A 27,717-nucleotide genomic window follows, 5' to 3' on the forward strand; every position below is an offset into this window, starting at 1 on the left:
CTGATAATTAGCGATGTGGAGCATCTTTTCATGTGTCTGTTGGCCATCTGTATTTCTTTTTTGGAGAACCGTCTGTTCAGTTCCTTTGCCCATTTTTTAATTGGGTTATTTGTTTTTTGTTTGTTGAGGCGTGTGAGCTCTTTATATATTCTGGACGTCAAGCCTTTATCGGATGTGTCATTTTCAAAGATATTCTCCCATACTGTAGGGTTCCTTTTTGTTCTATTGATGGTGTCTTTTGCTGTACAGAAGCTTTTCAGCTTAATATAGTCCCACTTGTTCATTTTTGCTGTTGTTTTCCTTGCCCGGGGAGATATGTTCAAGAAGAGGTCACTCATGTTTATGTCTAAGAGGTTTTTGCCTATGTTTTCTTCCAAGAGTTTAATGGTTTCATGACTTACATTCAGGTCTTTGATCCATTTTGAGTTTACTTTTGTATATGGGGTTAGACGATGGTCCAGTTTCATTCTCCTACATGTAGCTGTCCAGTTTTGCCAGCACCATCTGTTGAAGAGACTGTCATTTCGCCATTGTATGTCCATGGCTCCTTTATCAAATATTAATTGACCATATATGTCTGAGTTAATGTCTGGATTCTCTAGTCTGTTCCATTGGTCTGTGGCTCTGTTCTTGTGCCAGTACCAAATTGTCTTGATTACTATGGCTTTATAATAGAGCTTGAAGTTGGGGAGTGAGATCCCCCCTACTTTATTCTTCTTTCTCAGGATTGCTTTGGCTATTCGGGGTCTTTGGTGGTTCCATATGAATTTTTGAATTATTTGATCCAGTTCATTGAAGAATGTTGCTGGTAGTTTCATAGGGATTGCATCAAATCTGTATATTGCTTTGGGCAGGATGGCCATTTTGACGATATTAATTCTTCCTAGCCATGAGCATGGGATGCGTTTCCATCTGTTAGTGTCCCCTTTAATTTCTTTTAAGAGTGACTTGTAGTTTTCAGAATATAAGTCTTTCACTTCTTTGGTTAGGTTTATTCCTAGGTATTTTATTTTTTTTGATGCAATTGTGAATGGAGTTGTTTTCCTGATTTCTCTTTCTGTTGGTTCATTGTTGGTATATAGGAAAGCCACAGATTTCTGTGTGTTGATTTTGTATCCTGCAACTTTGCTGTATTCCGATATCAGTTCTAGTAGTTCTGGGGTGGAGTCTTTAGGGTTTTTTATGTACAGTATCATGTCATCTGCAAATAGTGACAGTTTGACTTCTTCTTTGCCAATCTGGATTCCTTGTATTTTTTTGTTTTGTCTGATTGCCGTGGCTAGGACCTCTAGTACAATGTTAAATAACAGTGGGGAGAGTGGGCATCCCTGTCTAGTTCCCGATCTCAGCGGAAATGCTTTCAGCTTCTCGCTATTCAATATAATGTTGGCTGTGGGTTTTTCATAGATGGCCTTTATTATGTTGAGGTACTTGCCCTCTATTCCCATTTTGCTGAGAGTTTTTATCATGAATGGATGTTGAACTTTGTCAAATGCTTTTTCAGCATCTATGGAGATGATCATGTGGTTTTTGTCTTTCTTTTTGTTGATGTGGTGGATGATATTGATGGACTTTCGAATGTTGTGCCATCCTTGCATCCCTGGGATGAATCCCACTTGGTCATGGTGTACGATGGTTTTGATGTATTTTTGAATTCGGTTTGCTAAAATTTTGTTGAGTATTTTTGCGTCTACGTTCATCAGGGATATTGGTCTATAGTTTTCTTTTTTGGTGGTGTCTTTGCCTGGTTTTGGTATTAGGGTGATGTTAGCTTCATAGAATGAGTTTGGGAGTATCCCCTCCTCTTCTATTTCTTGGAAAACTTTAAGGAGAATGGGTATTATGTCTTCCCTGTATGTCTGATAAAATTCCGAGGTAAATCCATCTGGCCCGGGGGTTTTGTTCTTTGGTAGTTTTTTGATTACTGCTTCAATTTCGTTGCTGGTAATTGGTCTGTTTAGATTTTCTGTTTCTTTTTGGGTCAGTCTTGGAAGGTTGTATTTTTCTAGGAAGTTGTCCATTTCTCCTAGGTTTCCCAGCTTGTTAGCATATAGGTTTTCATAGTAGTCTCTAATAATTCTTTGTATTTCTGCGGGATCTGTTGTGATTTTTCCTTTCTCATTTCTGATACTGTTGATTTGTGTTGACTCTCTTTTCCTCTTAATAAGTCTGGCTAGAGGCTTATCTATTTTGTTTATTTTCTCGAAGAACCAGCTCTTGGTTTCATTGATTTTTGCTATTGTTTTATTCTTCTCAATTTTATTTATTTCTTCTCTGATCTTTATTATGTCCCTCCTTCTGCTGACCTTAGGCCTCATTTGTTCTTCTTTTTCCAATTTTGATAGTTGTGACATTAGACTGTTCATTTGGGATTGCTCTTCCTTTTTTAAATATGCTTGGAGTGCTATATACTTTCCTCTTAAGACTGCTTTTGCTGCGTCCCACAGAAGTTGGGGCTTAGTGTTGTTGTTGTCATTTGTTTCCATATATTGCTGGATCTCCATTTTGATTTGGTCATTGATCCATTGATTATTTAGGAGCATGTTGTTTAGCCTCCATGTGTTTGTGAGCCTTTTTGCTTTCTTTGAACAGTTTATTTCTAGTTTAATGCCTTTGTGGTCTGAAAAGTTGGTTGGTAGGATTTCAATCTTTTGGAATTTACTGAGGCTCTTTTTGTGTCCTAGTATGTGGTCTATTCTGGAGAATGTTCCATGTGCACTTGAGAAGAACGTGTATCCTGTTGCTTTTGGATGTAGAGTTCTGTAGATGTCTATTAGGTCCATCTGTTCTAGTGTGTTGTTCAGTGCCTCTGTGTCCTTACTTATTTTCTGTCTGGTGGATCTGTCCTTTGGAGTGAGTGGTGTGTTGAAGTCTCCTAGAATGAATGCATTGCATTCTATTTCCTCCTTTAGTTCTGTTAATATTTGTTTCAGGTATGTTGGTGCTCCTGTATTGGGTGCATATATATTTATAATGGTTATATCCTCTTGATGGACTGAGCCCTTTATCACTATGTAATGTCCTTCTTTGTCTTTTGTTACTTTCTTTATTTTGAAGTCTGTTTTGTCTGATACCAGAATTGCAACACCTGCTTTCTTCTCTCTGTTGTTTGCTTGAAATATCTTTTTCCATCCCTTGACTTTAAGTCTGTGCGCGTCTTTGGGTTTGAGGTGAGTCTCTTGTAAGCAGCATATGGATGGATCTTGCTTTTTTATCCATTCTATTACTCTGTGTCTTTTGATTGGTGCATTCAGTCCATTTACATTTAGGGTGATTATTGAAAGGTATGAATTTATTGCCATTGCAGGCTTTAAGTTTGTGGTTACCAAAGGTTTAGGGTTAGCTTCTTTACTGTCTTACTGTCTAACTTAACTCGCTTGTTGAGCTATTATAAACACAATCTGATGATTCTTTATTTCTCTCCCTTCTTATTCCTCCTCCTCCCTTCTTCATATGTTGGGTGTTTTGTTGTGTGCTCTTTTTAGGAGTGCTCCCATCTAGAGCAGTCCCTGTAGGATGCCCTGTAGAGGTGGTTTGTGGGAGGCAAATTCCCTCAACTTTTGCTTGTCTGGGAATTGTTTAATCCCTCCTTCATATTTAAATGATATTCGTGCTGGATACAGTAGTCTTGGTTCGAGGCCCTTCTGTTTCATTGCATTAAGTATATCATGCCATTCTCTTCTGGCCTGTAGGGTTTCTGTTGAGAAGTCTGATGATAGCCTGATGGGTTTTCCTTTGTAGGTAACCTTTTTTTTCTCTCTGGCTGCTTGTAATACTTTGTCCTTGTCTTTGATCTTTGCCATTTTAATTATTATGTGTCTTGGTGTTGCCCTCCTTGGATCCCTTGTCATGGGAGTTCTGTGTACCTCTGTGGTCTGAGAGGCCATTTCTTCCCCTAGTTTGGGGAAATTTTCAGCAATTATTTCTTCAAAGACATTTTCTATCCCCTTTTCTCTCTCTACTTCTTCTGGAATGCCTATGATTCTTATATTATTTCTTTTATTTTGATCACTCAGCTCTCTTAAAATTCTTTCATTCCTGGAGATCCTTTTATCTCTCTCTGCATCAGCTTCTCTGCGTTCCTGTTCTCTGTTTTCTAGTCCATTAATGGTCTCTTGCATCTCGTCCATTCTGCTTTGAAGTCCTTCCAGAGCTTGTTTTATTTCTGAATTCTCCTTCCTTAGTTCTTGCATATTTCTCTGCAAGTCCATCAGCATGGTTATGACTTTTGTTTTGAATTCTTTTTCAGGTAGACTGGCTAAATCTATCTCCCCAGATTCCTTCTCAGGGGAAGATGTAGCAGATGCCGAAGCTGTCTGGGTTAGTCTTGTCTGAATCATATTTTTTTGCCTTTTCATGTTGACAGGTGCTATTGACTGTCAGCTGGGAGGGCCAAAATTTTCACTTACTACTGGCCTTTCTTTACTGGGGCAACTGCGACCCCTAGTGGCTTGTGTTGGGTAATTGCGTGTAGAGTGGGTCTTTGTGTCTTGCGTGGCCGGAAGGGAGAAATTTCCCTTTCTGTGGGCGGAATTTGTCTCAGGCTGCTTCTCTGCTTTCGCAGCGCCCGGTGGGGTGATGGATGGGGGGGCTGCTTGACTGTTTGCCTCCGTGAGGGGTCTCAGAGCTGTTGCCCAGGGGGTTAGTGCACCCGGTTTTCCCTGTAATTTCCAGCTGCTGTACTGTGACCTGGGTTGTTTCCGTCAAGCTGTTAAGTCCCTGTCCCTTTAAGACTTTCAAAAAGCCCCCGCTTTTCTTTGTCACAGGGGCATCAGCTTCAGCACCCGCTCTGAGGTCTTACCCCCTGTTCCCCCAGTATCCAGGGCCCCCTGGGCATATACTGTGTCTGCGCTCTGGCCCGGATGGCTGGGGCTGGGTGTTCGGCAGTCCTGGGCTCCGTCTCCCTCCCGCTCTGCCTGCTCTTCTCCCGCCGGGAGCTGGGGGGAGGGGCGCTCGGGTCCCGCAGGGCCGGGGCTTGTATCTCACCCCTTTCACCAGTCGCTGGGTTCTCGCTGGTGTAGCTGCAGTCTGGCCACTGTCCTGCGTCTTCTGGTCTCTCTTTTAGGGCTAGTTGTGTTTGTTGTATTTTCAAAAGTATATATGTTTTTGGGAGGAGATTCCCACTGTCCTACTCACGCCGCCATGTTCCTCATTTACTTTTAATATTAATATTGGTGTATTTGTGAAGCTTCCATCTTTTATTTTTGTTCGACCTACTCTGTTTTCCCTTTTCCCTCCATTTTTGCATTCTTTTAGACTGAGAGTTTTATTACTTTTCAGTTGGTTTGTACATTCCTGTACAAAGTACATTCCTTTATTTTTAATTGTCACATTAGAGATTAAACATGCCTCCTGATTTATATGCTGTCGTAGTCATGTGTTATATCTGTTTATAAATCTCTTAAGATGCCATCATTATTATCTAATGTGGGTAACATGCATTCATATTTACCCTCTGATTTACCATTTTGTTGCTCTTCTTTCTTTTTTGCATCTCACCCCTTTTATCAGGGCCATTGTTCCTTCTGGTTGAGGAACACTATTTAGTCTTTTCTTTAGTTGTTGTCTGCTAGTAGCACATGTCCTCAATTTCCTTTTAAGATTTTATCTCCTTTGGTTTTCAGCATTTTAGCATCATGGGCCTAGGTATAATCTCCCTTTATTTATCCTACTTAAGTTTTTTGGATCTGTGGTTGCTGATTTTTAATCAGATTTACTAAATTCTAAGCTATCGTATCTTCAAATACTGCCCCTGCATACCTCTTTCTCTCCTTTCCCTCTAGGGCTCCACCTGCAGGGACGCTAGCCTTCCCTCTCTGCCTGTCTCTCTGCAATGCTGTGTCCCACCAGCTCACTCCCCATGCTTTATTCTAAACACTTTTCCTGATATTTCTTCTAGTTTTTTCTTGTAGTTAATTCTCTCTTCAGATTACCAAATCTGCTATTGACCCATTCATTGAGCTTTAAATTGATTTTTTCAGTTACTTTTCTTCCCCCACAAAAATGTTAATATTTTGTCATTTTTACGTCTCCCAAAATGTCAGTCTTGTCTTTAGCTTCATGAATTACAGCAAGAATGTTCATTTAAAATCTGTGAACATATCGCTCTTCTTACTTTTCTTGGTTCTAAGTGTATGATGCCTTATATCCTCTACTGCCTGGTTATCTTTGAATATGTGTATAACATTGCACTAAGAAATATGTTTTTTATCAATAATTTGAGGCCTATGATAATTTTTTTTTCATTAAGAGAGGACTTTGTTTTGTTAAGTATCTTAGGGTTCTAGCAATCTGGAATCACCTTAATTCACTTTTAGGGGTTGACATTTTCTGATCAGCCCAGTTGATTCTAAGGTAGTAGTTTGCACAGAAGCTCACTCTTTCTCTTGGATTCAGTTCTTCATGGTCCCTAAAGACCAGAGCTGTTTATCAGGCTCCTCTTATGGTGAGTTGTCTGGTAGGCAGAATAATAGCCACCCAAGGATTCCCATGTCTTAATCCCCTGAACCTGAAAATATGTTACATTGCATGACAAGAGGAAATGAAGGTTGCAAATATAATTAAGATGGTTAATCAGATATCCTTGAGGTGGGGAGATTATCCTGAATTATCCTGAATTATTGAGGTGGGCTCAGTGTAATCACAAGGGGTGTTGTAAGTGAGAGAGGGAGGCAGGGGAGCGTGGGTCAGAGTGCGGCGGTATCAGAAAGCCCCCAGCTCGCATTGCTGACTTTTTTAAATGGAAGGAAGCCCTGAGTCAGGGATGTGGGTGGCCTCTAGAAGCTGGAAAATGCAAGACAGTGTATTGTCTCCCAGAACCTCCAGAAGGAATGGAGCCCTACAGGCACGTTGGTTTGATCAGTGAGACCCATTTTCAACCTCTGACCTCCAGAGCTGAAAGATAAACACATGTATGTTGTTTTAAGTCACCAAGTTTGTGGTAATTTGTTACAGCAACAAGAATAAACTAATTCAGGTCCTAAAGTCCGACATTTGTCCTTTTAGTTCTGCTCAGTTTCTCAACTACCTTTTTCAGAAACTTTAGACCCCTTTAAGGGAAAAGAGACCCCAAAAAGCAGTCTCAGCTCCCTGTACTTTTGTCTTTTATAGACCTTGGCTTGACTGTTCTTTACCTTTTTATTAAATCTATGATATATTTGGTCAGGTATGTTTAATATTCCATCAGTGTTTCTATTTGCCTTCAGCCTAATGTTGGTCTAAATCGGCTACTCTTTAATGCTGGACAGTTTTTCTTTTGAATCCCAATGACTGGGCTAGTCTAGTTGTACTTCAGAATTTCATGATCCTGCTGCCATTTCAGTCTGAGTCGCTCACCAGGTTACTTCAGGAGCTCCTTCACTGACCTTTTCTTACTGTGTGTTGCTCCAGGAGGAGGGATTAACAGCCTGGGGCAAGTCCCCCTGTGAATTTGCTGAGACCAAATCAAGGCAAGGGCAAGAAGTTGAGAGTTAAAGGACTTATTCTCATGGCCCAGCCTCCCCTCACTCACAGCCGTCAGGACCCCCTCTCACACATCTCCCAGGCTCCCCCACTGCCCCGCCACTCCGCCGCCGCTCCTACACCAGGAGAAACTCTGTGGGTGGGTCCCTGGTGACTGGTGGGCACCTGACCAGTTAGGTACCAGGAAGGGAAGGGAGGAGAGAATGGGTGTTTCTTCTCTACCCCTACACTGACCAGCCACTCTGCCCCTGGCAAAACATCCCCTAGGTGTGCAAACAGGATACCTGTTAAGACCAGGTGGGAATGCTGGTCAGAAAGTTCCATTTTCCCCACATTATGTCTTCCATCATGCTTTTCTTCTAACACTAGCAGGATGACTTCTATCCTATGTGGTTACAGCTGTGACCTCCACTCATAGTCCACTTCATTATAAATACCCCAGCAAGTCCTATTCCTTCTATGCTGCCTGGTGAACAGAGAGCTCCATGTCTCCTGCTAGGCTATCTGCTCAGTCATCTCCAACATGTGACAGGCTCACAACTGCAGCCCTGTCTTCGCTTCCGTCATCACACCCAACTGTAGTGATGGAAGAGGAGCAAAGAGGCCTGTGGCTGTGAAACAGAGAGGCTGACTGGTAACCTGGCAGTGCACATTAGCTACACACCCTTGCTCTGGACGTGTCTCATGCACTGGCACCATACTGGATTAAGTACAGGTCCATTTAAGAGGGTTGTTTTAAAAACAGCTCCCACTTAGACTTTGAAGATTATTTTATATAAAACAACTCTTCTTGCTTCCTGTCTGAATATATAGCCTGTCCTTAGATAATCTTAACATATTTGAGAAAAGCAGAAGGTAGAGGGAGCTCTGCTGACAATCATAGCCTGGGAAGGTGTAGCCCTGAGGGAAAGAACGACTTCTGACGCTGAGAATTCAGGACCAAACCCAGTACTCTGAGCCTTTGACTCTTGCCACCATCTAAACTAAGTCTTCTTGCGTTTTTGACGATGAACCAGCAAGGGGACAAGGGAACAATGGGTGAAAAGGTGGGGAAAGTAAGGCAGGGCTGGATCCTACATTTTCAAATCAGAGTTGATGAGTGAAAGACTGACTTTCTACTTTCAAACAGAGAGGTCCATTTGATCTTTCGACAGGAAAATTTGTAATTAGAAAAAGAAGGCAGCAAGCTACATGTCCCTTGATCAGCCTCTGAGCTGTCAAGGTGTTGAGCTTCTGGAGGCCTCCCGTAAGGCCTACCCCGCGGTCCCTGGCAGCTTTGTTTCCCTGGAGACAACGACATCATCGGGAAGGGGTGTGGCACTCAGAAACTATCATGAGCTCTGCTACCTGCAATCCAGGTCTGTACCATGGGCTGCAGTGCTAACCTACTTATGTACTTACATATTTAGGGCACATTCAGTAATACAGTCACAGCTATTGCAATTGTAGACTAAATATTAGTTAAATGTGTTTTGTGATCATTTGCATTCTATTTGTATCAGGGCATAAGCTCCCAGTGTAACACTGAATCTATAAGAGTGACTGGAGAAGAGATTACTTTGATTTGAGGGTCCTTATGTGTTTGACATCTCCTGCCACCAGTACTAGAATGCCTACAGTTTCATTCAGGTTTTTATCTATTTAATAAATACTGATTGAACACCAACTATGTGCCAGGAGGCACGGGGGTAGATGAGACAGGCTATTTCTTTCCCATTTCAGGTTGACTATTTGAAAATATTGGTGTGGCAGTAAAATCTTTGCAGTGAATAAGTGAATTAATTCACTCATTCACTCATTCACTCATTCAGTATTGGCCTTTCTGCCCTACTTTGAATTTCCACAGCATGAAAGGAATGTGGTAAATACAAATTGGATTTAAAAAATGCAAAGCAAAAGGGTTGGAGTAAGTATTCCATCAATTTGGGCTAAAATGCTTTGTCTAAATTAATTAGGATATCGTTCATTTTTTTACCAATAAATAAGCAGCTAGATTAAAGGCTGTGAAGACATTATTTTATATTGCTACCAAATGAAATGCACTTGTACTTGCAAAAGAAGGGACTGTGCTTTCTGGACCACAGAGAAGCCCTGCCAACCCCCGTGCTTGGCGGTGTCATCGCCTCAGTGGTGGAGCTCTGTGTCTTTGCAGAAGCTTGTGGTACATGGGATCCTTGCAAAATAAACATCTGCCACCCCCGGGCTGTGTTCACCAGGCTCTGTGCTGCTCTCAAGGGAACCAAGGCTCCTGTTCTTAGGGAACCGGAGGTCTAGTGAAGGACGGATAAAGCAGCTCCAGCCAGGCGCTGGGGCCGTGCAAGCTGGAAGCAGCAGCACCTGCCTCCCTATGTGGGGCAGGGGACTGTCACATCTTGTAAGGCAGGGGTCAACCAGGTGGAGGAGGGGGGGGCCAAGGAAGCCAATCAGAAAGGCACGAACCCCTCCAGAGTCCCCCGAGTGGCAGAAATGATGCTGGAAGCGGTAGCAGCTGACAAGGTCAGTTCAAGGACCCTGGGCAGAGCCCAGCCGCTGTCAGGCTGTCAGCGTGGGCTTCCATTCTGGAGGCCAACAGCTGACAAAGGGCAATCAGCCTTCCATGTGGGGAATGTTGCTGGGGTTTCCCCCCACCTCCCAGCCTCACGTCCGTGTGACCAGGAACATCATGACGGCATTTTCATGGCTTCCTGGTGCAGAAACAGAGGTCGCGTGTGTTTTCCTTGTCTTGTTGCTGCGCAGGAGGCGGTGTCTCTGGGCTCTGTGCATTCTCTTGTCAGGCTCCTTTCTGACCCTGTTGTCCAGAAACCAAGGCAGGCAGCCTCACTCTGAAATGTGCACGTGGAGAGCTCCGCAGGGTCCCTGCTGGAGGCTCATGCTTATCCCATTCGGGAAGCAATGCAAACTGGGTCATTTCACCTATTTTATAATAAAAGCTAATGGTGTCAGCTTTAATGGGCTGCAAATGTCCTTTCAGACATCACTGCTGTTATTTTAGGATGAGGTCCACTTTTGCTTTTACTGAATACTTATTAATCATTGATTTAATGCAAATGTGAAAAGAAGATTGTAACACAATGTGAATCAACCATTTATTCAGCGGCCAAGGCACTGCTGAATGAGACACAGTGCTTCCCCCAGGTGGCTGAACGTGGGACACAGCACCCATATAAATACATGTTACACCCGGAGAAGGTGCCAGCATCAGGAGGAGGTGGGTGCTAGGCATCCGTGGAAGGAAGAGGGGAAAGACTACCCACTGGGGTGCTCACAAGGCTGTTGGCTGCTGCAGTTTCTACAAATGCAAGTCAAGGTCAGGGCTGAGGGGTCTCCCCTGCATTACCACATCCTCTTCCTTTCCATTTAAAAAGGTCAAATCATTTTGCCTAAAAAAGCTTGAGAAATACTTGGATTATAGCAGCAGAAAGTATGAGCATTTTGTTGTCAGTAAGGTGCTTGTTTGGACCTGCGGGCTCTGCAGTGAGTGGGGTCATCAGCTACACTTGGCCTAGAGGCTCGTGTGTCGTGGGTGGTCGTGCCGCGGAGGGCTAGCAGCTTCCGGGGGCCCGCGTGCTGGGAGCACTCGGCTGGGCAGCGGCACTTGTGCAGCACCGCCCAGTAGCGAGGCTCCGACAGCACAGGGGTGAATTAGAACCCCCTCTGCGTTCTGTGGAACTGCAGCTTCATGGGGCTCCAGAGATCTCAGAGGTCCAAGTCTAAATGCCCTCTCTTCACTTGCCAGTCTCACACTTGTTCATCGGAAGAACCAGCACTACTCCCAGGACCCCTGATTTTTCACTCCCTCTTTGGGTGAACTCTGCTAACGCCACAGCCACGGGCCCTGCTGAGGATGGGGACGGGTTATCAGCAGTCAAACTGGGGCACGTTTAACTCAAGTGTATTTGTGAAAACATTTAAACTTTAAGACATGTTAAAGTTTTTTTAGAAATTTCCATAGAATCAGTTTTATAGTCTGTGGCTTATTAAACATAAACATTTTCCTGTTAATGCACGGTGGTGTCTCGGTCAGTGTCAACAGCTGAACCAGATGTCTGAGAGGCATGGGAACTTCCATCCATCACTCTAAGGCCTCTTGACCTTGGGCGCAACTTTAAGCATGGTCCTTAATCCCCCTAAATTAAAGTTAGTATGGAAACCGACCTCACAGTGGTATTATAAATGGCGGTGAACTGCGCGGGCAGTTAACAAGCTATCGGAACATTATAATCGGGCTTGATGACAGTGACACAGAGGATGCGGCAGAGCGGCACCCTCAGAAATTACTGTGCACGGGGCTTTCTGTATCTGCAATGAAATCCCTGGGTTTCTGGGCTATATTCTATTTGATAAGTAATTTGGTTCTTCACAGTCAGTTCTTCATGTATGTTTATATCTGCTTTTTCTAAACTTTTTGTTATGGTGAAATATACATAAGACAAAATTTACCTTTTTAACCATTTTTAAGTGTGCAGTTTTGTGGCATTAATTTTATTCACATTGCTATACAACTATCACTTCTATCCTTCTCCAGATCTCTTTCATTTTCCACAACTGTGTATCCGCTTTAAAAAATTAAAAAACGGAGTTAGCATGGTCAGGATGGAAGGGTGGCTTGGGCACCCCTAATTCTGCCATGCTCTGGGGGTCAGGGTTGGCAAAGGTGTCTGATGGAGGACTAGGGAGTGTCCTTGAAGCCAGTTTGGAGTGAAGCAGATGAGTGGATGGAGAGATAAATAAATATATTTCTTAAATGGGGGTGTTATTATACTGAGGATTAAGTTAGAAGCAATCAATGTAAATAGAATTTTCCCATCCAAAAGGTGTGCTGTGGATATGAAACCCTTTTTTAATGAGAAACTCAAAAATTGTCTCTGTATTACTTCGCTAGAACTGCCATAACCAAAATACCACAGGCTGGTGGCTTAAACAACAGAAATTTATTTTCTTACAGTTCTGGAGCTGGATGTCCAAGATCAAGGTGTCCACCCGCTTGGTTTCTTCTGGGGCCCTTCGCCTCGGCCTGTAGAAGGCCACCTCCTCCGTTTGTCTTTTAATGGCCAACCTGCCATGTGTGTCCTCTTCTTGTAAGGACACATGTTAGGTTGTATTAGGGCCCATGCTAATGACCTCATTTTAACTTAAGGTTGTATTAGGGCCCATGCTAATGACCTCATTTTAACTTAATTATCTCTTTAAAGACCTGATATCCAGATATGGCCACATTCTGAGGTTAGGGCGTCAAGTGTATGAATTCTGGGTTGGGGATAGAGAGACACAATTCAGCTCATTACAGTTTCTAAAGATCTCCCCAGTTCTAAATATCCTGAGAATCTCCCCCAATTCCAGACGAAGCCGACGAAACCAGGCATGCTGTGCTGTGGCATGCACCTCCCCAAGGCACATTACAAGTGCAGCTCCGACGTCCCAGAGACAGAATGTCCTACCATTTCTGAGCCATGCACAGTGAATTTTTCTTGGAGAGAAAGAATAATAAACAGAGAGTATTTTAAGTCCACCCTCCATGTCTGCCAAGAATAATCCTGGTGTGCTGCGGAGCTCACTCCCTTCATGGCCGTTCTGACTGCTGGAGCTGCACATGTCTGCCCTGGAAAAGGCAGCTAACTGGTTCAAGATAATCCACATGGCTTTAAATAAACACAGGGTAGCTTAAAACACTGCCTCTCTTTCAAAATAGAGCCAGAGGCCATTTCAGTCCAAGAGGAGAGGAGCTGATAGCTAATGACACTTCAAGAAGAGCCTTTTAAAAGGGCATTTTAATTTCAGCTATTGTACTGAGCTATTATAATCTAGTGAGTTACCCTTTTAATATACATGGTGCACTGGAAAACAGTAAGAACTGGTTTTTGTGAAGTTACCTTTATGACTGACTGTATTCTGTGCTGGGGACTGCATAGTTGGTGTAGAATAATTACCTGGTGTCAACAGTGAATGTGCCATTTCTGTAATTTTTAACCACTTTTTTGTGTGTGATACTGCCTGTGTGAGCAAAGACCGGTCAATATTTTTGATATTTTCTGTTGAAGTATAGTTGATATACAATATTATATTGATTTCAAGTATATAAAATAGTGATTCAACTGTTATATACATTATTAAATCCTCACCCAAACTAATATAGTTACTGTCAACATACAAATATGTTACAGAACTGTTGACTATATTCTCCATGCTGTACTTTCATCCCTGTGACTAATTTATATTATGATTGAGATTTTGTGCCTCTTTATCCCCTTTACCTATTTCAACCCACCCAGTCAACCCCTCCCCCATGGTAACCACCAGTCACTTCTAGGTGTTTGTGAGTCTACTGCTGTTTTGTTCATTTTGTTTCATTTTGTTTTTCGAGCCCACATATAAGTGAAATCATACAGTACTTGTCTTTCTCCACCTGGCTTGTTTCACTGAGCATAACAGCCTCTAGGTCCATCCATGGTGTCAAGATTTCTTTTTTCTGTGGCTAAATAATCCATTGTGTATATGTACTACCTCTTCTTTATCCATTCATCTACTGATGGATACTTTGTTTGCTTCCATATCTTGACTATTGTAAATAATGTGGTGATAAATATAAGGGTGCATATATCTTTTCAAATCAGGGATGTTGTTTTCTTCTGGTAAATTCCTAGAAGTGGAATTATTGGCTTGTGCAGTATTTCTATATTTAGTTTTTTGAAGAACCTCCATACTGCTTTTTATAGTGGCTGCACCCATTTACATTCCCACCAGCAATATAGGAGGGTTCTTTTTTCTCCATATCCTCACCAACACTTGTTGTTTCTTGTGTTTTGGATAGTGACCATTCTGACTGGTATAAAGTGATACCTCATTGTGGCTTCAATTTGCATTTCTCTGATGATTAGCAATGTGGAGCATCTTTTCAAAGACAGGTCAACTTTTTACTACGTTGCTACACTTTACAGTAGAGAAAAGAGAATGATAAGCCTGATCAAGAAAGCTGATTTTTTAAAATTCATTAATTATTGTCTCTTATATTGAAGATTATTCCCTATATTGCCCTTCTTTCTCCTTCCTCCCTTTTTCTCCCTCTTTCCACTCCTGAGCTCTTCATATATTGAATGACACTGTTTTATCTGTCAATGGCAAAATTCCAAATGAAAGAATTTGTCATGAACTGTCAATTTTTTCATCAAGCAGAATAATAAATTGTTGACTTACATATTAACTATTGAAATCTGTGAAAAATTTTTAGCACACATTGAAGAAATGGTATTATATCTTACATTCCTATTTTCCAGATGGAGTTTGCATTTCTAAATCTGTATAGGAAATTGGAAGGTGCTGGTCTGTCTTAAAAAACTCACTCATCCTTCTCAATTATAAGTGCTTCCTTGGCTATTAGCTCCTCTTCTCTTATTTTGCATGAGAACTACAATCCTACCATTCTACTAATTGTTGTTCATTCCGCAGAGGTTAGCTGTCATGGGTTTTAGAAGTGAGTAAGCACTGGCATTCTGCAGAGGTTACTAGGCAGAGCCCCTCTTCCGCGAGACTTCCTTGCCGTGGATGTGAGACAGAACAGCCAATGTCTCTTAGAACAGAACAGTTCAAGCCCATATTTCTCTAATGTATACATGCTATTATTTTAGGTCTCCGAATTCAATCCTTTGACGTTCACCAGCGTAATTGAATGTGAGAAGCCAAACAACGACCTGAATAGGTTCCGTGGTTGCATGTGAGTATCGCACACCTGCTGAACTGTCCTCCTGCTGACAAACTGTGCACATACATGTCTCTGAATACACAGATGCACATGGTTTCAATACTTGCATTTAATGTTCTTTGCTGTGTTGTGCAGCCCTGTTAGAATGTTGCGCTGCACCTGAGCCTTCGTAGTTGCGTATGGGACTGGTTTGTAAGGTTTTTCAGCAGCGGAAGCTTATCAAAGCCACCTGTGATGATTAGTCGTGGCTTTCCTTCTTCTAGGGGTTTCTGGGAGGGGAAGGGAAAAGGAAGCATGGCTGACCACATGTTGTCCCATTAAATGGAAGCAGAGAGACCATACCGGGGGTGCCTGGGTGGAAGCTCATTCATTCATTCACTTATTCATTCAGCCATTTATGCACTCAGTCATTGAACAACTATTTGTTGAGCACCTGCTGTGTGTGGTGCCCTGCTGAAGGCTCTGGGAATAACACAGTAAACTGAATAGGATATAAAAAATTCCTATCCTCAGGTTCATTTCATTTTAGGTAAAGAGAGGAAATAAACAAAAAGTAAGTATAATGTGTCAAATAATCAAGCCCCTTGTGCCAAAACAAAAAGACAAAAAAGTCGACACATGACACAGCCTTGGCCGTATGTCAGTACTTTCAGGAGCTGGCCTGTGGCTAATGGGAAGTATATACTAATCTCACTACTTTCATGCACATCTGGAAATTTCAGTAACAGTTGTGTGTGTGTGTGTGTGTGTGTGTGTGTGTGTGTGTGTGTAGTCGTAGTCAGTTGGTGTGGGAAAAAATCAGTGGGAGAAAAGAGGGCATGTCTGCATGGCGAGGCCAGGCTGCGGTTGGAGGTGAGCTGTGAACCTGAAGGGCCTTAGGTCCACTCCCGATGCGCTGCTTGACCTTGTGCATCGTCACATCTCCCGACTTAGCTATGCAGCTAAGCTTAGCTGTGCAGAGAATCGCAGGCCCTGTCCTCGCCACTGCCCCCTCCAAGGTGCCAGCTGACCCGTCCACCACTTAGAGGTCTGACACAGAGTGGCCCCCCAGCATGCAGGTGAGGCAGGGTGCTCCGCCTGCTAGAGCATTCGGTGCCAGGTGGAACCTTCTGATTACTGGCATGTCCAGCACTGTTACCTGTACCCAGCACCTGAGGACTTCCTGCCATTCTGTGGGGTGAGTCAAGGAGTGACAAGTGTGAATGGCACATGGTGAAATGCATGTGCTGCTGGGAGATGGCCCAATCACCCACTCAAATTGCCTGAGGATCAGAACTTGGAAAATGTGGAGGTTATCCCTTAAAGGAACCAATTAACGGAGGATAGAACTCATAAGAAAAATGTTAAAATATAATATATGAAGTCTAGGAGGAGAATACTCAACTACCCACACATAACTGGTCTGCTGTGGATTTCTGACCTCTGTGGCCCCCTAGGCTGTGTTCTCCAGGCCTTGTTGGCCCATGGTCTCCAGCACTTCACACGTATGGCACCATTTTCAGCACCCCATGAGTCTCCAGAGCCACGCTGGCTGCACGGAGCATGTGCTGCTGTGCAAAGACCCTGAAATGACTACTGGGAGGGGTGGTGAGGGCAGCCTCCAGGGAGAATGCTCTGTGGACGTGCTTGCTCATGGGTTAGCTTTTGGTGCCAAGTCTGCCTAAAGGAAAGGATAGACACCCTCCTCCAGGCTGTCCTCATTCCGTGGCCTGTCTCTGGGGGTCCCTCTGAAGTGTGCCGCTCTGCTCCAGTGACTATTCACACCTTTGCTGCTGCTCTAGAGCTGGGTCAACGCTGAAGGGGATCCCACCCCGAGGCAGCCCCTCTCGGCTCCCCCTCAGCGAGTACCTTTGCTGCAGGGCCTTAAAGAGCCTGGCTTCGAGCTGAGGCCAGCAGACCCTGGAGCCCACGCTTCCAGCTAGATACCCTCGGGCAAACTGCTCAGCCTCATTCACCTGTGTAATGTGGAGAATCACAGGGCCTCGCCTTGTCATTGCTGCAAACTTCAAGTTAATTTAATGCACAGAAAGCTTTCAGAAGTGGGGAGGGGGTGCTTAATAAATACTGGCCACTATTACAGCTGCTGCTTTTATTAATATTGCTGTTGCAGATGATTCTATAAAGCAGGAAGAGAAGGGTCAGGAGGGAGGTATAGGTGAGAACTTGAATGTTCCCAGGGGAGGGAGGTCCAGTCAAAAAGGTGGCTGGGAGGATGGTTTTCCCTCAGTGAATGTGTCAGGAGGAGCTACAGGAGGGAGGAAGATAGGATTTGAGGTTTCCTGAGTTTGAGGGGCTGGCAGGTACATTAGGTGGAGAAACCCAGCTGACAGAAGAAAAAAAAATGTGGATCAGGAATTCAGAGGAGTAGGAGCTGAAGATATGGATTTGAAGACCTTCTCTCCCACCCCCCGAGGTCTAGAGGTCCTGTGTGAAGGCAGGGCACAGGCCTGGCCATCAAGGCACAGAGGGTTAGAGAAGAAAGCAAAGGAATGAAGACAAAGAAATCCAGCAGTCAGGAGCAGGTATCCTCGGCGTGGCAGGGATGCCCGATGGTGGGGGCACAGCAGGTACATCAGGGGGAGCTGTGCAGCAGCTAAGAAAAGGGAAGCCACGCTATCGGGAGACTGAGTCAGGGAGGGTCCAGATCGCAGGAGACAGAAGAGAAATTCGGCGTTCAGCCCTCTTCTAGAAATGTGGCTTGAAAAGGAGGGACAGAGCCAGAGCTGGCAGCCCCATGAAAGAGGGGCAGTTGGTAGAAGGTCAGGGGGTCGAGCTCTTGAGGAAGTGTGTGCGGCGACTCCTGGGTGTGGGAGGTGGTCGCCGATGAGGGTCGGTCCGTGGCTCCCTGCTCTCCCCCAGCGCCCCCACCACGCCCCATGCCTGCCCTCAGCGGACGCAGCACCCACAGCCGCAAGTTTTTTGGGCGACAGCCTCCCGGGAGGACATCCTTCTGCCGGCGCCAGCCGGGCTGCCCCAGCCTCTCCGCAGGTGCCTACCGCAAACATTGCCAGCACAGGCGCCCTCACGGGCGTGGCTCCCAAAACAGAAATGCAAGACAGGCGTCTCTCCCCACGTGAAATCTTTTCCCATTCTGCTTCCAGACTTGCCCACTTTCTCCTTACTTTCTCCCACACACTGTCCTGCCCCAAGTCTAACCCCCAAGCTCAGGTCAGAGCCCAGGTGTGTGGGTGCTGCCAGGTCAGGCTTCTGTATGCCTTGACTACTACTTGGCTGTGATTCACCATTTCCAAGCAGGGTATTCCCACAGGAATGTCAGGGTGCCGGTGGGCCCCCCCAGCCAGGCCGACTCTGGACGTGGAGCACAGGCGGGCAGCAGAGGGTTCAGGGTTCCTCTGGTGTCCCTGGGGCACATGCAGGGCGAGCGGCCCAGCCCCTGTGGGGCTGAAATGCACCAGGAAGAATGCAGACAGGAGGGGAGGGCAGGAGCCTAGGGCAGAGGACCTGCTCACACCCGAGTCCTCTTCGGGGCAGAGGAAAGGGAGGCCTCTGCCCCCTGCTGGTCCTGATGCTCAGGGGTGGGCCTGAGATTTCAGACTATAAAGCCAGGTCCCGACTGTATCCCCACATCCTCCCCTGAGCAGCAGATCTGCCATTTAGACCCAGATCAGCAGCCATGCCAGATCCCAAGGGCAGCCTCCCAATAGCCTGACATCAACTAACACCCCAGAGCCTCACCCAGGCCAGGGATCCCTGGACCGCAGGCTGAGCCCAGCCGCCCTCTGTGCCGGCAGTGGTTCCTCTTGTCGGACCAGCCACCCTGAACTTCATTCAGCCTGAGCCATTTGCATGTGGAGACCTAAGCTGGGGTTAGCAAGAAAACCGAGTCTGAATTCCAGCTCATCCCCTCCCGGGCAGTGTCCTTAGGCAAATGGATCTGCATTTCTGAACCCCAGCTTCCTCCGAGTTCTGGAGATCACACGACTGGCATGAGAAGGGACTGAAAGAATCTGTGGCAGGCATGCCCTGGGTTAGAATGCCTCGCCTCATACAAGGCAGTGGGTTAGCCCGTGGGTGATAGTGGGCAAGGCCCCTGGTTTGAAATGGCCACAATAAGAGTGTCTTTAGGGACAGAAAGTGGGTTCATGGTTGCCAGGGTTTGGGGTGTGGGATGGAATGGGGAGTAACTAGCAATGGTTCCAGGGTTTCTTTTTGGGGTGGTGAATAGGTACTAAAATTAGCTGGCAGTAATAGCTGCACAACTCTGTGAATATACAAAAAATTTCAAGTCACCTACACTTCAACTGGGTGAGTTTTACAGTATGTGAAATATGTCTCAAGCTATTAAAATTAGTGTTAGGAGCTTCATTATTCACATATACTTTAATGCTTATTAAAGTATATGTGAATATACTTTAACAATCCCCAGGGTTAAGCAGGAATGAAACCCTCAGTTAGGAGCTGAAATAACAGTGCCCTGCGCCCCTTCACCTGCCCTCAGCCCCTGGGTGGAGGCACCGCAGCCCAGAGAGGCCCCTGTGAAGGGGGACTGGCTCCGTGCGCCTCAGTGTCATGGTCCCTGGGAGCTCAAGGGGACTCCACTCAGCCGTGCTTAGCCAACTTCATGGCGTATGGTAGGTGGCCTTTGAAGCCACCAGTCAATCAAACATTTTCACTTACCCCAAAAGAACAAAGCACTTTTGGTTTAGTTATCTGATGGAAAATTATATTTCAATTGTAAAGCCAGGTCCCTTCTTATCCCAAAGCCCTGCGCAGAGCTAATTCTGAGCTTCCTGTGTGCATGCTTCAGAGCCTTAAGGGACCACAGGGGACCCACACAAGAGTGCTCATCGCCACTGGGAGCCCGTGCAGGCTGGTTGGGGTAGCAGATGTCTCATGCTTGAAGGCCATTGTCACCCTGCGGGAGGGGCAGCAGGGCCATTACCGACAGCAGAGCCCTCACTCTCCTTCCTCCGTCCTGCCCAGGTCTGGTTGGAGCTTTGCATGGGCACATGTCCAAAATGTCCTCACTGCCGATGACCAGGCTTTAGGATGAACTGAAACCACATTGACTAGACTCTAAAATTGGAATATTTCCATTTCACCTTGGCACCTTTAACTGATGTTTACATTTGAAGAAAACCTACCATCGACACAAAGCACACAGTTAGGTTATTTCTGCTCTAACCTAGATAAACAAAAACCTAAGTGACTATCGTTTAAAAGAAAATTCTCTCCAGGGCTGGGTAGTGCAAAGGTTACCCATGTTTCCTTCCTCCCTACCCATGTCAGTCAGAGTCCCCTTAGGAGAAGGATGGGGCATTCAGATCCACGTTTCCCAAGGAGCCTGCATGTGGCCCTTCCCAGTGCACAGGATCCCTGGTCACCAGACGGCTCTCTCATCACTGCACTTTTGGACATTTTTGATTTAGAAGAGATTGGTTTGATGAGTCCAGAGGCCTGGAGACTTAATTAGTGGGCTCTTCTAAGTGGCTCAGATTAAATGTCAAAGGCTGTATCACTGTGTCCAGGCTGATCACGGGCGGGGAGGCTCATGCAGCAGAAACACTGCCTCACGGCTCTGGAGGCAGGAGGTACGCGATCGAGGCGCTGGCAGCGCTGGTTTCTCCTGAGGCCTCTCTCCTTGCCGGGCAGGCAGCCGACTTCTCCCTGTGTCCTCTATGCTTGTCTTGTCTCTGTGTCCAAGCTTCTTCTCATAAGGTCACGTCATGGATTAGGGTCTATCCATATGATCTCATTTTATCTTAATTACCCTCTTCAAGGACTGTGCCTGAATATGGTCACATTCTGAGATGCTGGGAGTTCAGACTTAAACAAATGAATTCCAGGGGCAAATGGGGCCACATGTCAACCCATAACAAGGGGGTAGGTGCTGAGGGCAGCTTGGTAGGCTCCCGTTCCTGTGTGTGTTCCTGGAATCAGGCCTCACGTCTGCTTGGTCTTGGTGGGCCTGTCCCACCCTCGGTGGGGACCTTCCCTCTCAGACGTCCAAGGCAGGGTTTGAATCTACACCCCAAGCCCCATCTGTCACCCTTCCTGCTGGGCCTTGGCCTGCCTTTCCCCCTCTTCTGATGCAGGGGCCATTCATTCAGGAGGCCATTTACTTCCATCCACTGCCTGTCCTTGCAACCGTAGTCCTCATATAGGCCCGTGGGCCTGCTGGTGACTTGGTCTGATCAGAAAGCATAGTAGTTGCTAAAAAGTGAATGTCATGTTAAAGAAAGCTTAATGTAAAATATTTTCCTTGTTTCTATCAAGTTCATCTCTTGCTCTGAAGAAGCAGAACTGGAACTTTGACTGATGCAATTCATCCTTCACCACAGTCCCTGAGAAACAGTTTCTGTGTCAGGCTGTGGCTGGGAGAACCGTGGCAGTGGGCATCCCGGCACTCCAGCGTGGAAGCCGTGCTTTGCGTGTAAAGTCTTATACGTGCCGGTCTCTCAGCGCGTTAGCCAGCAGGGAGGTTTGCAGTCTTGAATCTTCTTTAAAGCAAAACCTTACTCTGTTCTGGAATTGCCAGAGGGAGCCTCCAGCCCAGTGTTGTTTGAACATCCCCCCATGGGTTCCTTTGCAGAAGAACCTTGGTGAAGTAACAGGCTTGCAGAAAATGAGTCCCTCCAGCATGCATTTTGGCCCTGACTTTATTGTTTCATTTCCCTGGTTGTGAAGAACCTGGGCTGTGTCTGAGATTGAGGCGGCCCTGCCCCTCATGCCAGTGACCCAGGGTTCAGATGTGGCAGGAGGTGCTGTTTCCCTGGAACCCCTCTGGCTTTGCACCTGCCCAGACCAGTTCTGCTCCCAGGTCAGTGGCACCAGACTAGGAGGTGGTGGAGGAAAACACCTTCAGGGGTCCTTAGTGAGCTTCAAGAGCCGTGAAAAGGATTTGGGGCCATGCGTCTGTGAGGAGGGAGGGAGAGGACTATCCACGGAGAGTGGGATGAAGTGACTTCTCACAGGGGCCCCCTGGGGGCACTGCCTCTGGAGGTCAGGCTTAGCCGCACTTCGGTTCTGGAAGCCTCCAGGGCCTTCCCTGTGACTTGTTCTTTAGGCTCCAGGAACAGGCCTGTCCCTGTGGGGTCCCAGCATGGGGCAGGCCCAGCCAGCATGGGTGATGATGTGCCCATCCTCAGTAGTGAAGCAGACAAGTTTGAAAATTTACCACATTTCAGATTCGATATATTAATATTTCTAATAACTTTATGACTTTCTATAAGGAAAAAAAGGTACAGAAAATGTTGCTGAAACCAAAACCATTCCCTTTCTATAGGAATATTTATGTATTTGTGACAACACAGGTACTGAAGAGGAGTGTGTTCTCTGTGAGGAGCGGGAAATGGGAGTGAGGCCACGTGGCCGCCTTCCTGGGCCAGCTTCCCAGTGTGTCCTGCAGCTCCCAGGCGTGCCTGTCTGGCTGTGGTCCATCCCCATGGTCCTGGCCACAGTTCTGATGTGGGTTTTTCCTACACAAAGCAATTCTGTGACACCGGCTGGGTGTCCTACAGTTTAACTCAATTCTGACACTATCTACCCAGAGAGCATCAGATCCCGCAGGTTAAGGGCTCGGTCCCACAAGATAGCCCCCACCTCAGGTGCCAACTGCAGGTTCAGGTTGTCACCTGTGCTTCTGACAGATCGGCTTTAAGTCAGAGGTTCCAATGACCCCATTCTTAAGTTCAACTAATTTGCTAGAACAGCTCACAGAACTCAGGAAAATAATCCAGTTACCATTTACCAGTTTATTATAAAAGGATGTGATTCAGGATATGGGCGAGCAGCCAGATGGAACGGATGCACAGAGTGAGATACGTGGGAAGGGGCACAGGGTTTCTGTGCCCTCTCTGGGCACACTGTTTCCCAACATGTGCTCACCAACCTGGAAGCTCTCAAAACCCCATAGTATTGGGATTTCATGTAGGAATGATCAGTCACTAACTCCATGCCATCCCCTCCCTCCTCGCTAGAGGCTTGGGGGTGGTAGACTGAAAGTTCCAAGCCTTTAATCACGGCTGGTTCTCTTTGGTAACCAGTCCCCATCTAGAAGCCATCCAAGCTCACCCAGAGTCATTAGAACAAGAGGCACTCTTATCGCCCAGGAAATTACCAGGGATTGGTAGTCTGTGTCAGGGACAACAGAGGTCAAATTCCAAATATTTGAATAAAACATGCTCCTACTGTTCTTATCACTTGGAATTTACAAGAGTTTTAGCAGCTCTGTGCTGGAAACTGGAGTAAAAGCCTAAATATTAGAAGAGAACATTTTCCTAGCACCCCTGTTTACAAGGGTTTCAGGAGTCCTGTGTCAGGAGGCAGAGGCAGACACCAGTATTTCCTATTATTTTCCAAAGCCCATCAGGAAAGTAAACAAACATCAAGCTCTCACGGTGCTTTTAGGAGCCTCGTTCCTGGCGAGCTCCAGCTCCTTCTCAGCTCTTGCAGACGTCCGCTGAGACAAGCCCCCTGTGCTCGGGCTTTCCTGCCCTCCTCCTGGTCCAGCGTCCAGGCCTTCCTTCCCCAAGGCCACGTGGCTTGAGCTGTGAGGCGCATGTAAGCATCCACGTGACATGTGCCCACTGTTCCTCAACAGCATACACGACAGTGGGCAGAAGGCCGGGCTGTATAAAGAAAACCTGCTGCTGCGGGGATGCACCATCAGAAACACAGAAGCCATCGTCGGCATTGTCATCTACGCAGGTAGGTGTGGCTGGGTCTCGTGGGGTCTGACGATGCTCGTTCACCATGTCATGCGGTGTGTTCTGGAACATTGCCCCTATTTTGTTGTTTTCTGATTAGAAGAGTAACACATACCCATTACAGAAAATTCAGACAACCAGAAATATTGAAGCAAAATTCTTAATAATATCTCTATCAAAAGTGTTCTTTCTTAGCATTTTTAGCCTCTTTCTTTCCGTGTGTTTCTCCGAGGTGGTTATATATCTAAGGTTAATTTTATATTCTGCTTTTTCAACTGAGCCCGTCCCACGAGTATCACTGGCTGGCAGCATCAGACTTCAGTCCGCCGGTCAGTGCAGGCCCTCCCACCGATTCCCCTGCGTCCCCTCCTCCCACCGCCCGCAGGACACGAAACCAAGGCACTGCTGAACAACAGTGGGCCTCGCTACAAGCGCAGCCGGCTCGAGAGGCAGATGAACTGTGATGTGCTCTGGTGCGTCCTCCTCCTCGTCTGTATGTCTCTGTTTTCAGCAGTTGGTAAGTCTCCTCATGGGTCACAAATGAGTGGGCACTGCTGGGCAGCCTCCAGACAAGCCTGGCGGGCCTCCCATGACCCGCTGTGACCCGATGCTCTAAAGTGAACACACACATTTGTCACCGACCTAGACTCGAGGCATGTGACACTGAGATTCCTAGACGAATGCGCTTGGCAAAGTAATGTTGTTTTTCAAATTGGCAACTTCTTGGATGGAAGAATGGTTTAGTCACACTGGAAGTAATGATTCCAGTGGAAGTATTGGTAACCTGATGATGAACTGATAATAACAGGAGAAACACAGATGCTACTGAGAACTCCATGAAAAGAGGGAAAAAATTATGTTTATCCTAAGAGGGGGCTAGCAGCTAGGTTGTATGTGGAATCTGGTGCTCCCCAGCCTCTGATGGCCTCCAGACTGGGCATGCTGCCTTGGGAATGCCTCACAGCAAGATGTTTTGAGCCTCTGGATAAATGACCTTCACCGTGACCCCTGCTCAGCTGCCATCACACATCAGGTGGGTGTGAGATGGTCTCAGAGCTCAGTGGTGAAGGATACAGGTGTACAGCACATGCAGAGGGCTTCCCTTCTCAGACAGGTGGGGACCTAGGTGATGGAATAACGTGCATTGCCATTGGCTTCTCAGGGTCTAGGATATGTTTGAATCTCGAAGAGGGGACAACGATGGGGGAAGGGCCAAGAGGGCATTGTAGAAATGCCTGAACCCCCATCTTTCCACATACACGCCGAATCTACACCTACACTCAAAAAACAGTTCCTCCCGAGGAAGGACTGAGGACTGAGTGAACACCTTCATCAAGAAGGATGGAGAGAACACATAAAAATGGCAGGAGAGACAGAGGCACGGTAGTGGAGAGAACACCACCCACAGTGTGGCCCTGGAGCAGGGAGGGATAGCACTGAGGGGTCTGTGTAGATTCACCTGCCTTGGGGCACAAGAAAAAAGACACAGCTTAAAGTGCAATTAGACAGTAAGTGAAGAAAGATGATTTTCAGAACCGAAACACCCACTAAATGGTGGGGGATCACCTAGAATTCTCTCTGAGATCTGAAGGATTAGTGATTGCTGTTGTTTACATTCCTTTTATTTACACTGATAGTGCTAACTGGGGCAGGGCCTGGTCACATACTCCACATGTAACAGAGTCAGCCTCCTGGCTCCTGCACACACCCAAACACACCTGCTGGATTTCCAGCTGTCCTACTATGACACCAGCATGACACTCACCTGAATTACCCCTGCCCATGCCCTTCCCATCACCAGCCACTGGACCAGCATGACCCTGGCAGGTGTCCACCCAGGCCACACCCCCAGTCTTCAGCCTGGCATCTACCCAGAAGCCATCTGGAAAATGCCCCAAGAACTCCAGCACTAGGATACCCCTGGTCTATACTCACCCATCCTCCAGCCAGCCAGCCCTAATTGCCAGGCATGTGCAGTCTGCCCAGGGATTGATCTACACAAGACCACACCTTCCAGACTGGGAGAGGTAGGCCTTTTGTCTCAAAGACCCAAAGTCAGACAAAATTAGGAAGCAAGGAAATCTGTTCCAAATTTTAAAAAAGGTACAAATCCAAGACAAGTACTAAGTGAAACAGAGTTAAGCAATGTATGTGATAAAGAGTTCAAAGTAATAATAAAAGAGATGTTCACCAGACTTCATAGAAGAATGGATGAACTCAGGGAGGACTTCAACAAAGAGAGAGAAAGTATAAAAAAGAACCAATCAGAGCTGAAGAATACAATAAATGAAATGAACAATACACTGCAGAAAATCAACAGCAGATGAGAGGATGCAGAGGCACCAGGTCAGTAATTTGGAAGACAGAGTAATGGAACGCACTCAAACTGAACAGCAGAAAGAAAAAAATAAATAAAAATGAGGATAAATTAAGGAACCTCTGAAACATCATCGAACATACTACCATTTGCATTATAAGATTCTCAGAGGAGTACCTAGGAATAAACCTAACAAAGGAAGTGAAAGACCTATACTCTGAAAACTACAAGACACTCTTAAGAGAAATTAAAGAGGGCACTAACAAATGGAAACTCATCCCATGCTCTCGGGTAGGAAAAATTAATATCGTCTAAATGGCCAGCCTGCCTAAAGCAATCCACAGATTCAGTGCAATCCCTATCAAATTACCAACAGCATTCTTCAACGAACTGGAACAAATAGTTCTAAAATTCATACAGAACCACAAAAGACCCTGAATAGCCAAAACAATCCCGAGAAGGAAGAATAAAACAGGGAGGATCTCGCTTCCCAACTTCAAGCTCTACTACAAAGCCACAGTAATGAAGACAATTTGGCACTGGCAAAAGAACAGACCTATAGACCAGTGGAATAGAGAGTCCAGATGTTAACCCAAGCATATATGGTTAATTAATATACAATAAAGGAGCCATGGATATACAGTGGGAAAATGACAGCCTCTTCAACAGCTGGTGTTGGCAAAACTACACAGCTACATGTAAGAGAATGAAACTGGATTACTGTCTAACTCCATACACAAAAGTAAATTGGAAATGGATCAAAGACCTGAATGTAAGTCATGAAACCATAAAACTCTTAGAAGAAAACATAGGCAAAACTCTCTTGAATATAAACATGAGCAAATTCTTCATGCACATATCTCCCCAGGCAACGGAAACAAAAGCAAAAATGAACAAGTGGGACTATATCAAACTTAGAAGCTTCTGTACAGCAAAGGACACCATCAGTAGAACAAAAAGGCATCCTACAGTATGGGAGAATATATTCATAAATGACATATCCACTAAGGGGTTGACATCCAAAATATATAAAGAACTTACACACCTCAACAAACAAAAAGTAAATAATCCAATTAAAAAGTGGGCAGAGGATCTGAAGAGACACTTCTCCAAAGAAGAAATTCAGATGGCCAACAGACACATGAAAAGATGCTCCACATTGCTGATCATCAGAGAAATGCAAATTAAAACCACAATGAGATATCACCTCACACCAGATCAAATGGCCAACATCCAAAAGACAGACAACAACAAATATTGGCAAGGTTGTGGAGAAAGGGGAACCCTCCTGCACTGCTGGTGGGAATGTAAATTAGTTGAACATTGTGGAAAGCAGTATGGAGATTCCTCAAAAAGCTCAAAATAGAAATAGCATTTGACCCAGGAATTCCACTTCTAGGAACTTACCCTAAGAATGCAGCAGCCCAGTTTGAAAAAGACAGATGCACCCCTATGTTTATTGCAGCATTATTTACAGTAGCCAAGAAGTGGAAGCAACCTAAGTGTCCATCAGTAGATGAATGGATAAAGAAGATGTGGTACATATACACAATGGAATATTATTCAGCCACAGA

The 27,717-nt window shown here is 45.6% G+C and overlaps 1 protein-coding gene across 1 annotated transcript in view; it reads left to right on the forward strand.

Annotated features, from left to right (window-relative positions):
- Nucleotides 1-27,717, forward strand: part of ATP10A (ATPase phospholipid transporting 10A (putative)) — a 178,040-nt gene that overhangs the window by 110,205 nt on the left and 40,118 nt on the right. Inside the window, 3 exon segments of the mRNA XM_036878686.2 lie at nucleotides 15,084-15,169; nucleotides 23,721-23,827; nucleotides 24,212-24,343. Coding sequence (XP_036734581.2) covers nucleotides 15,084-15,169; nucleotides 23,721-23,827; nucleotides 24,212-24,343 — 325 coding nt within the window.

The sequence above is a fragment of the Manis pentadactyla genome, chromosome 18, assembly GCF_030020395.1.
Source record: "Manis pentadactyla isolate mManPen7 chromosome 18, mManPen7.hap1, whole genome shotgun sequence".
Classification (NCBI taxonomy): Eukaryota; Metazoa; Chordata; class Mammalia; order Pholidota; family Manidae; genus Manis; species Manis pentadactyla.